The 13,027-nt window shown below is 29.6% G+C and overlaps 1 protein-coding gene across 1 annotated transcript in view; it reads left to right on the top strand.

The window, feature by feature from the left end:
* Nucleotides 1-9,586: 9,586 nt before the first annotated feature.
* Nucleotides 9,587-13,027, top strand: part of LOC148301521 (tachykinin-like peptides receptor 86C) — a 123,354-nt gene continuing 119,913 nt past the window's right edge. The window contains exons 1-2 of the mRNA XM_088273138.1: nt 9,587-9,596; nt 11,838-11,949. Of these exons, the coding sequence (XP_088129264.1) occupies nt 9,587-9,596; nt 11,838-11,949 (122 nt within the window). The remainder of the gene's footprint in view (nt 9,597-11,837; nt 11,950-13,027) is intronic.

Below are 13,027 nucleotides of genomic sequence, written 5' to 3'. Positions count from 1 at the left end.
TTCGTATAAACTGCATACAGTGCATTAGATACATCTAAGTTGCAGGGTAATCGAGATTGCAATTCAACAGAGCTGCATGTTATGTGGGTAGTTCAGGTTGCTTTAGCAAACGACTTCAGTGCCGAGTAATTAAACACCCACATGTATATTTCTTCCTTCGAACATGCACATGCACATGCACTCGACATAAATGGATAAACTTACAAACGTTTCTGAAACCGCAGTTCTTTTTAACTCGATATTCGTTTCGAAATTGGTTTTTAATATAATTACCCATAATATATTACATGAGTCGAGTTGTGGTTTCGACTCCTTAGTTTTGGGTTCCCTTTTCAGAGTGAGGAAAGAACGGCAAAACAAATTTATTAGGCAAATGTAAATGGAAAAAAAGGAACAGAGGAAGAACGAGAAAAACATGGTACGATCAGGTATGCCAAACACTTCCCTTACTTCCATATTCTTCTTCATCTTTGATGAGATGCGAAAAAAAACAACACGAAAATAACTCCTGTAATTCGAGATAATCCAGATTTTTTGAACAAGTATTTGGACACACTCAAAATGTTGTAAATAAATTATCTGGTTAAATTATAAGCTTAAATAATAAAAATGAAAATGATGTTTTCTGGCGTTTCTCATGTATGTGATTGTAATCCAAGATTTGGACCTCATATACTAATAAAAGAGTTTCTGCTCAATATAAAGCTTCTTTTCATCTCACCAATAGATGTTTCTAGTGAAGTTCTAGTGATTCGAGAATAGTGTTTCAAAATTGGTTCATTTTTATAGAACTTTTAAGAATTTGAGTAGTGTGGTTGCCAATAATGGGTAGAATTGGTGAATGTTACATGTGTGCATGTGGGCTGACGACCAGACGGTCGTCAGCCCTGTAAATACCCAGACTGCCATATTTTTCTTCATCTTTGATGAGATGTCAAAAAATAACATGAAAATAACTCCTGCAATTGGAGATAATCGAGATTTTGTGAACAAGTATTTGGACACACTCAAAATGTTGTACATAATTCTTATTTTAAATCTTGGTCATTAACTAAACTGACAAAATTATTTGGATTCCAAGTTTTGTGGGGAAGGTGTCTTTAAACGTTCAACCGGAGAAATGTATTGGTGAAGTTTGGAGGCAAATTTAGTTAGTGTTGAGCAAAACTTAAGGCTGCCAGATTTAGTTTAGCGAGTAATCGTCTCGGGAATTGCACACAATTTCGAAACATTTGATTCTGATCATGTTTCTTATAAACCTCCGGAAAGTGTCACGTGTAACACGTGAGTTTTGAGTTCATATAATACATTTTTATTCCACAGAGACTGTTGAGGACATCTGAAATCAAAATTTCAAAAACAATGTACAAAAAAAAGTGGAAATTTGTGGAAATTAGTTTTGGACAATAATCATTGTAAATGGAATATTTAATAGTCAAAAATATGAAGCAGATGTCCTAAAACTAACTAACTAACCATCACGCCGCTTCCCCGCAGGGGTAGGCAGAGAGAATAGAGCGCCACACCACTCTGTCCTTGCAAACATTCTTCGCCTCTTCCACGTTCATGCATCTCCTCATACATACCCGCCAATTGTTACGACTCCTAACCTGACCACTTTCAAGTATTTGGCATACCTGATCGTGCCATGTTTTTCTCGGTCTTCCTCTGCTTCTTTTTCCGCTAACATTTGCCTCATAAATTTGTTTTACCGTTCTTTCCTCACTCATTCGTTCTACATGTCCAAACCATCTCAACACGCCTTTCTTAATTTTATCGATAATGCTTATCTCAGCTTTGCATTCCTTCCTTATTTCACTATTGGTACATCTATCATACATCGTTTTGCCGCACATTCTTCTGAGAGATCGCATTTCGACTGCATTCAGTGTACTTTCATCCTTCTTTTGCCAACTCCATGTTTCACTTCCATACATTAGAGCAGATGTCCCAAGTGAAGAATATGTCAATGTGGTATAAATGTAACAGAGTATGGTTGGATCTATGATAATATTACTAAATGGATTAACCCTTTTTATAATTATCGCGCTTTATCCATAAAAATTGTTTGAAAAATAAATGTATTTTGCTGTTGAAATGCCAGCATTATTTGTTTAATTTTCATCACAAACATATTTCCAAACAGTTCACAATAATATACCCTCACGGGGATTGCCAGTACAGACAGTGCACTTGACAACACTTTTTTTTTCATATCCGAAAAGTTAATGGATTTGGTCATGTAATCAAAATGACATGGCCGAACGGTTTGATCTAATTCAGATCTATTCACCTTCATTATATAACTATGAAACGCTTTTTCATATTTAATTTCATTATTTAATGACATATTGCAGAATGGAGGCAGTTTTCACAACTTTATTTTATAATAATCAAAGTTCTTTGACCAAAATAGGTATGTGATTTTGTTTGATGCGTTTCTATATTTTATTTAGACCTTGTAGTTCTATGTGTCTTTCTATAAAGTGTGTAAATGGTGATTTGTGTGCTTTGCTGAGAGGTACTATCTTGTGATATGAGCGAGTAATTCTTAATAGCAAAATTCTTTAAATTCCCATATTTTTTTAAGTAATCGAATTAAACAATAAATTTGACAATCTTCTTGTCATTTATGATTCGTTCTGTGTAATACAACTTAAAAAAATACTACTTCTTAACTACAGGTGAATGAAAAGATGAATGATAAGGAGTGTTTTATTACCATAGTTAAAAATGCTTACAATACACGAAATACAATAAAATTGGATTCATAAAGTGTTTGTCTGAAAAATATTTGGGAAAAACAACACTATTCACTTCGACCGCCGGCTTTCATATTTTGACGCTGAATTTTCACTAGCGATGTCACATCCAGCTACGGGTTTTTTTGTGGAGCCGTCGAGATTTGTATATAAATTTGTAGTCTGTGCACAGAGATAAAGCGACTTCATCACTCCTAAATTGTATAATATACATCTACCAACGACTTGAATGAGACATTTATACTCATTTTTCTCTTATATAGCCACATATTAATTATTTATATTAAAAATACAATTTTGCCACATTAAAATAAACCGTAAAAATTATATTTTGTTAGAGACAATTTTATATGGTGATTTGAATTCTTATGACAACATAAATAAAGTTTTATATAATGTTGAGTAATGATTTAACTTCCAACTGTGTTTTATAAAATATTTCTAGAATGGAACGTACCTCATTTATTTTTGTATTTTTAAGTATTTTTAAATATATTTGTTAACTTACCATATTTAAAAATACTTATTTATTTGTGTAATAAAAACACTGTTAACATTGCCGTATGGGAATACAACAATCTCCTTGTCATCCATCGTTCACATTGTGTAATACCCCTTAAAAATACAACTTCATCCACCGTTTTCAGAATAACCATTCATCAGGTCAAATTCAGACTGTGAATAATGTAAATACTATAAAAAGACCTACTTTTGACCAAATGATGGAATAGTTATTCCGAACCGGAAATCATGAAATCGTGTTTTTAAGTGGTATTACGCAAATGATGGGTGAATGATAAGGAGCGTATTGAAATACTTTTGTTTAAATTACAACATTATGTCAAATAATTAATTTTTTATAATTTTTATAATATAATTAATATTTGAAGCACTCAATTTTCAATATTTTTGAATTTTTTTCTATTTTTATACCCTAATCCTTTTACTCCCTTCCTCGCACACACACTCTTACTCTCCTTTTCTATTTTATCTCTTAATGTTTTGATAGTTATTATAACATAATTGTGGAATTGTTTAATTGGCTTTATTTTTATTAATGTAACTATTTATTATAATATACTTTTTTAAATGTAAGCTGTACAATTAAAAAATTGTTTTTTAAAAACTTGTTTTAAAATCGCTGCGCTGTGATTTTTATACAAAGTTACGTTTTATGTCATTTTTTTTTTGGAGACCAGTAAAACCTTTTTCCGAATAATCCAATGTGTGGACGTCTCTTTTCATCGATCATAATATGCGAATCTGACATTTACATTTGCTAGTGCTGACAAACACGAAAGCTAGCGTATTTTTTTGATGAATGAATTGTAAAATATAGCCAACGATATTTTTTGTGTAACGGAATAATGAATTTTTAGAATTCACAAATGACATTTCTCATAAAATTAAGTCAAATTTTATTACATTCATTCACAGAACCTTTGATATGAATTTACATTATTTTCAGTATTCTATTAAAAATGTTGATTTCATGTTATCCACAATTATTCAGATCCTCCACTTAACTTTTAAATTACAAATTTATAATTTATCGGTACGTTTTTTTTGGAATTAGAAATATATTTTTTTACTAATTTTGCTTAACATTTTTGTTTTTCCTTCACTAATTTAGCCTCGATGTAAAATTACGATTCATCTTACTCCTATCCTCACCTAATGGTGCAAAGGGCACTGCATCATTTTAACGCAGTGCTATCTTTATCGTTTCTTACATGAAGGCAAGGTGATTACTCCTTCACTTCAGGGACCACACCAGGGTAATATGAAATAAATATAAGGGTGTAAAATCACTAACATTTATTTTCACCGTCTTTTGAGAATCGAACCCGGGACCTCCAGTACTGTGGCTAATCACGCTAACTATTTAAAAATTAAAAATAACGATAACTTTAAAAAAAAAAGTAAAATTAAACTAAGAATTATTTGTTAAGAAATATAAGTACACGAATGAGAGTGAAGAAATGCTCATACACTTTTATAGGGTTATGGCGTAGGACTTCTGTGATCCCGGGCTAAATCTTAATTTATTTAAGGAATAAATTCAATTCAAAGTATTTTGAAGAGTGTAAATTCCAGGAATTTATACGACACATTTCTGGGAGCTAGCATCTTCGACTTTCAATAATTAATATGCACGGACGAAAAGTTTGCCTTATTTATGTGAGTATATTAATGTCATGCCTCCAATTCGATTACGCTGTTTGAATAATACAACTGTAGTAATATAATTTTCCGGGAATAAATCTGTACAACAGAACAGAGAACAGTAAATTACATGACTGTCAAATGAATAAGAAGAGTGTAAATAATATATGAAAGTTTTGTGAATTATAAAATAATTAAAATATGTTTTATTTGTATTAAATTTACTAGCGACATGATATTTTAATAAATGGATCTTTGTATGTCAACGCACGTATTTTCAGAGAAAATGTTTTTGAAAAGATATAAATAAAATTCAAACAAAATTTTTAGCTGAATTAATTTCTGAACCCAAACGCTTTTCATGCTACGGGTAAGGGATTTTTACACTTTTACTACAGTGCTTTCCAGTGTGCATTATGTGGGTAAAAACTCTTAAATTAACATGTATTTCTCTGTTCATTAATAATACACTTACACATACATGTATATATATATATATATATATATATATATATATATATATATATATATATATATATATATATATATATATATATATATATATATATATATATATATATATATATATATATATATAAATAAATATATATATGTGTGTATATATATATATATATAAATATATATATATATATATATATATATATATATATATATATATATATATATATATATATATATATATATATATATATATATATATATAATATATATGTATGTATAAACATATATAAATTGACATTCCATTAAGCCGATTCCTAGTTTTAGTACATCATTCAATATAAATAATGAAGGATAACGATGGTAGCCGTGGTCGTTTGGAATATAATGGTAGCTATTTCAGTTACAAAGGTTATCGCTTAATAATAAATTCTAGTGTGGAAGTGTAAAACAATTTAGTAAATCGTAATAACCGCCGACGGGTGGTAAACATTACTTCCATTGATGACCGAATCGGGGTTGATATAATAAATCAACCAATATATTAATAACATTTTCAGTGTTTTAACAATACACATTTTACAGTACTTATTTATTAAATTTTATGGCAAGTAAATTATTTGTGTAGTCTAATCAAATAAAAGAATTTCATTAATTGATTCGCCACTTTGTGGTAAAGTCTATTTATTTTTAATTAAAGTTTTACTTTGTAAATACCACTAATTCTTCAAATATACATTGACACGTGTTTAGATGCATTCCGTATATAAACACGTATACGGTGTTTGAAAATGATTCGGAAAGCATCGAAATACGTGTCACAGTAGATTTTAAGAAATAGTGGTATTTTCTTAGTAAAACTTTAATGAAAAAAATATAAAAAGTTCCACTTGAGTGTTTCAAAAACTTGTTCACTAATCTGGATTATCTCCAATCATAGGAGTTATCAATCATATTATTCTTTGACATTGAAACAAAGATGAAGTAGAATATGGAAGTATGAGCATTTTCGGTGCTTACGACCTACTTAGAATTGGTAAATGTTTTTTTTTTCAAGAGAAATATTCGTGTTTTAATTATTTACAAAAATACTTCAATTTTATTATAATTCTAAGCGGATAAGAAAAAGAATATAAGAAATAGATATCAAATTATGGTAGAGTTGGTTTGAACCGAGAAACTCTGACTCAAGAGTCCGTGACACTAACCACGGGACCACAAACTGACACAAACGTTACACGTGTATAAAGTGATCACTTAAATAAGCCTATGACAGTCATCAGCCCCATAAATGCCCGACTTCTTCATCTTTGTTGAGATGTCGAAAAATAATATGACAACCAATATATACAAGAATTTCAGTAGTGTGGTTGACAATCATGTGTAGAATTGATGAATTAGACACGTGTGTAAAGTGATTACTTTAACTAGTCGTAAGCCTCGTAAATTCCCAGATCTCCATATATTTTTTCTCCTAGACTTTTTCAATTTTGGGTCCGATAGGAAGAAAAGATCTTTTCAACCCTGTAATTTATGATTTTAATATGTGTTTTTTTATTAACATCATGAAATGGTAATAAAAGATACAATTATAGATCTATCCATATTTGACAAGAAAAAAATGTGGTGTCATTAATATGCTAGCACTTTTCTTATTCTCGTTCTTATTATGAGTCTAACATACAGAGTAGGGTAAAGGTTATACTGAATAAGGTCACTATTTGAACCTACTAACCTTCTAAAGGTCAAAGAGGGGGTTAATATCTTCAAAAAAACTTGAATCATTAACGAGTTTGTTCAAAATATTTAGCACAAATTAAATTTAAAGTGACTTTTGACGTTTTTACATTTTTTAGTCCATCTCGGGAATAATTATTAAATAATTTTGCTAACTGGAACGTACTGAGATTATTTAATAATATACGTCTCGCATAAATGGCAGGAATAAAATTAAAATTAAAATGTAATTTTGTTTTAAAATCACTATGATTACAACATTTTGAGTGTGTCCAAATACTTGTTCACAAAATCTGGATTATCTCCAATTACAGGAGTTATTTTCATATTATTTTTTGACATCTCATCAAAGATGATGAAGAATATGGAAGTCTGGGCATTTACGGGGCTTACGACCGTCAGAGTAGTGTGGTTGTCAATAATGGGTAGAATTGGTGAATGTTACACGTGTGTAAAGTGATCACTCAAACCAGCCTATGACGGTCGTAAGCCCCGTAAATGCCCAGACTTCCATATTCTTCATCATCTTTGATGAGATGTCAAAAAATAATATCACTATGATTATTTTATAATAACTTGATTTTAATGTCTACCAGTTTCACAGCTAACCGCTTCTTTATCAAGACTGATTAATTTACTCTACTTAACAAAATTCAAACTATTTTGACGTTTAGGCAAAGGAGCTTGGGTAGATCTCAAGTGGATTTATTTTTTGTGTTGATTGGCAGTCACAGTCAAAAGGGATCAGGGATGATGAGTGATTGGAAACATATTTAATAACGGTCATTTAGAAAAATCGTTTACTTGTGTATTTATTAGTTATAAATAATTATTAATTGCCTTTTTAATTTCTAACATTTCTAAATAATCTAATTTAAGTCCTGTATTGCATGTGTCTAATAAATTTCGATCTTTATTTTTTATCAAATATTATAAATGGAATAAAATTAGTTTTTTATATAAAGATATGAAACGTCATCGCTTTTGAATAATAAAGATGTCAAGAATAGGTTAAATGGTATTAAGTGTAATGTCCGCAATATATGTCTTTTAAACCAGCTAATAACAGGTCATAAGACCTCAAATTATTATTATTAATTATTTACATTTCTAGTCAAAGTATGAGGTAAACGTAGAATAGAAATAACACGTTTATCCGGGCTTAAAACTTTCTTTAAGATCTTATCAATAACAATTTTAAAAAACTTTTCATAATCTTTTCAACTAAAGCGAGTTCAACTTTACATTATTTTTTTTTATATTCACTTTTATCATACATTGAATACACAATTATAATAATAATAATACATTCCACATATTCTCGTAAATGCTCACATTTTCCTATTTCTGTTTTGGTTCGTCATTCGTGTCTGTTGATATATTAATGATAATCTCGACGAATAAAAAAAATTATTAATGTAAATTTCGAATTTTTGGCACAATTATTTTCATTACTTTAAATGAAATAAATATTTTTCTAATCGTCTCTATTTGCTCTCAATGGTGCATAGGATTTTTTATGTAATCAATGATGTTTTTCTATTAAAAGTGAATTATCTGAAGGTAAGGTGATAAATGATTCACATATATTTATTTTCTCATAAATTGATTCGGCAGTCACGACCTCCAGCATGATCGATAAATAATATGTAAACTTTTAATAATAAAATAATAAAATAACAACTACGATTTTTTTTCCACGTTAATTTTATTTAACCAGTATCCGAGTTTCGATGTAACGTTAATGTAACAACAAAACCCAGTTGCTGGTCAAATAAAATTAATGTTGAATAAACTACGTACCTTGTTTTTTTATTGTATAAAATGCAGTTCCACCAAGAAATGTCAGTGCAAAAGTTAAATCTAATATGTACCTTTAGATTGGAGGACCAAATACTTGTAACTGTTTTCAATACATACATAAGAATGAATGTTAAAGAACAATTTTACCAATTAATATACTTTATGCTTTTAAAGCCGATAAAATGTTAAATAAATTAAACATGAAAAAGCCTTTTAAATAATCATTTGAAATAATTTGGATGGACGCCGTGTAAAAAAGAGATTATTACCCATTTTCGCCTTCTGCTATTTGCATAAAACAATTGTTCGTTTAAAATGGCGTAGAAAGATTAGAATTTATAGTTGAATTAATTTAAATGTCGATAAAATAAAGTTAACGAAATTTACGTGAAATTCTTGTACGTGCTTTTCATTACAGTACTCAATATTCTGGAATAGGGTTACTTTTTAAGTGTAGGAATATGAAGTGGTCCCAGGAGAACATACAAACACTCGGTAAAATTAGTTCCGATCGAGGCCAGAAGCAATCGCCAAAGCTTAGTCGAACACATAGCCGAGTAATCACCATTAGTTTCTAAGTGTTGCCACATACCGACCTTAGTAAATGACAGTAAAAAAGGAATACGTTCATTGACTCTAGTACAAAATTACCAACCTAAATGCTTCGGGGTAAGACTTGACTATTTGTTAGTCCAGTGGTAGATTTGGATATAAAGATTTAAACAATCATATAAAAATTCTAATTAAATTAAATATATAGCATATCGCTCACTCCTTTCAAGAACGTCATAAATCAAAAAAGTTGATATTTCAGGAGAACGTTTTTAAAATTAGTAAATATAATACAATTTATTAAAAATAAATATCAAGCCACTTATTAAACATTTTTCTATGCAACAGATTTTTTTAGGTTAAACCTGAAGGTTTTTTCTCCATTAGAAAAATTAGTATTTTATTTTAAAAAAATAATCAAACAATACCTTTTTTTCAAAATGCAGAAATAACACTTTCTGCCCTGTAGCGGGTAAATATTAAGTTAAAAATATTCCTCTTTTGCTGGGATATAGCACATTTTCTGGGCGTACCGAAAACATGCACAAGTGAAAATTGACGATTTTTGATTTATGACGTTCTTGAAAGGAGTGAGCGATATATCATGGGTATACTGGCAAAAAACGTTAAATCTAAAATCTCTGCATGAATAATCCCTGTTGGTTAAAGCTTTTAGCCTGAATAAAATACCCACTATTAAACTTAAGGTTAAATTTACTTTGAAAACCATTTATACTCGTATTTGTCATATAACTACTTAGTGTATTTTGCCAGTTTATAGAATGTTGAAAACTTTATAATATGCATCATTAAGTCAAAATTGCATATTTCAGAGTTAACTTTTTTTGCCAGTACACCCACGAAATGTAATTTAACTTTAAAATTTAAGGTATGAAACCTTATGGAACGCCATTTAAGGGAGTTTTGGTACAGTAGGTGTATTTTTTTCACCATATTAGAATCCAAAATCACACAAGATTGAAAACATCAATATTATCTAAAGTAATACATTATCCGGATATTGGAAATATGTCAACAATAAAACTTTCATATTTTCATGATATGTTTATTTAAGACAAGTATTCATTTTATATCAGATTTCGTAAAAAAATATGAGGAGTCCCTGAGGTAATATGACAACAACAGACAGATATAAATATTATATGTGTAATAATTATGAAGGAAGGAGTGCTTTTATTAAGCAGAAAATCATTAATTCTAACAAAAGACTCTCTACCAAATAAAAGCTTTTACAATCCAACAAAGATGGCTGTTGTGAACTCATATGTACCTACTATTTTAAAAATGTTACTTAATGTAAAATCACTGTAAATTTATTATTGTGATTTCAAAACAAAGTAACATTTTAATTTTAAAATGGAAAATCATAAAGTTAGTGCTTCAAATATAAATTATATTCATATGTACTGTGTCATGAAATTAATCATGTGTCTCGGAGTTCCGAAAATTTGAGTATTGTGGTTGTCAATCATTGGGTAAAGTGGTGAATGGTGCACGTGTGTAAAGTTAATACTTGACCAGCATGGGACAAGTCATAAGCCCGGTTAATATTCAGACTTCCATATTCTTCTTCATCTCTGTTCAGATATTAAGAAAAATCTTTACCAATGTTTAATTATGGAGGTCCTCACCAAAACGTTATATTTCCATTATAAATGATATAAAGTAATCAGGAATTTTAGCTTGTAAAATTGATACATTTTGGTGCAATTAAATGAATTCATATTGACCTTATAAAATTCATTAACTTTGTTTTCACCTCTTTTTTATTAATACAATTTAACCTACCGGTTTCGACAAGAGCCTTGTCATCATCAGAGTTTATTTTCATTCACCAAAAACTCCCACACACTCCGTAAAATCTTAAATGTTATTTATTAAAAAAAACTGTATTACTTAAAAAAGTGGTGAAAACAAGGTTAATGAATTTTATAAAGTTTATAATATGTGCCACAAAGTTTATGCGGAAAACATTCAAGGAATGATTTCATAATGGTTTAACAGAGAATTGCTCGCGTTTTGACACATCTTTAATTAAGATTTAGATAGTATATAGTAAACAAATCAGATTTTTTTTGTGGGTACCTCCATAATTGGAGAAAGCTTTGTACTTCACAAAGTCTCAAGTAATGGCAGCACCATGAAAATTCCATGTAAATTCCATTCTACCACATCTATTTTTTCTCTTAGTATCTTATGTTACGAGCCCTAGAGGGCAGCTGGTGGACGTAAATGCTCTCCTTAACAGAAATCTTTCTATAACGATCCCATTATCCTCAGATCCTTTTTCGTTCCTTCCATTGAACTGTTCTAATGTCATTATTTTTATTCTTCCAGCTCACAGGAGAATGCGCTCTGTTACGAATTACTTCCTTGTTAACCTCAGCGTGGCCGATCTGCTAATGGCTGTCCTAAACTGTTTATTCAACTTCATATACATGCTTCACAGGTAAGAAAATAACTTAAAATAATAAATTATGATTTTTCTTTTATCATTAGAATCCTAACTGTCCATCAAACCTCCTCCCTAAGTTTCTCCCTCTACCTCCTTCCTGAAACTCTCTTTTTCCTTTGCCTTCCTTATTATCATCAGTTTGTAATTTATGTTTTTTTAAATGTTCAAGTACTATCTACCCTCTGATTGCAAACAGCTATATGTGAAACAAACGTTTTTACCAATATCACCAGTCTGTTTTTGGTTGGTTGGAAGATACTGCTTTTAAAAAATAAGCCCGCCAATGTTCTTATTTTTTTTCTGTACCCGAAGTTTAAGTAAATAAATAATAGATGAGAAATCACTAAATTTTAATTTCCATTATTAAGAAACGCCTGAAAAGTTTTCTTTGGCACTTAACCATTACTTTCGGATTTCTAACGTGCATAAAACATGAGAAATTCTTCCCCAATGCTTTGTTATGTTTCGATTTCAGAAATGCAACACATTTTTTTAAATTTTATAAAAAAAAACACTTGAATAATAACACTTATTGAATTTTATTTCATTACATATGACTACTTTTGAAAATGATAGGTGTTTTTATCGACAGGTGATAAGTAAAACAATTAGTATTAACATATGAAAACACCTGTGGTAATTAATAGTCATGTGTTATGAAATAAAATTCAAAGTGATATTATTCAATCATTCGACAAAGTTAATAACAAATCAGTTAATAATAACTTTCTTTAAAGTTACAACACGTTTTGTCCTTCGTTATTGTGTTATCACAATAGAAATGCCTTCCGGGAATAAAAGTTTACACATTACAAAACGTATTTTTTTTTACTTATTGGTGAAACTTGACAGTCGTATTGATTGATGTAATCACACATTTCTCGATTACCTACGAATCACTGCCTACCAGTGCAGAAAACCGGTGTTATAGTTAGTTAGTTAAAATGTAAAAAATGGTTTGAATACTTATTTGTATAGGTATAAAGATGAATAAAACCTTTTAACATTCTTTCAATGCTAAGCTGAATACCTGGTCCTGTATCAGGGTGAGGAAAATTAATCAAAATCATTG

Source organism: Brachycentrus maculatus, unplaced genomic scaffold, assembly GCF_059751285.1.
Source record: "Brachycentrus maculatus isolate JH-2025_06_01 unplaced genomic scaffold, ASM5975128v1 h1tg000553l, whole genome shotgun sequence".
Lineage (NCBI taxonomy): Eukaryota > Metazoa > Arthropoda > Insecta > Trichoptera > Brachycentridae > Brachycentrus > Brachycentrus maculatus.
The sequence above is the reverse complement of the archived record's forward strand: the minus strand, read 5'-3'. Positions and strand labels throughout refer to the sequence as shown.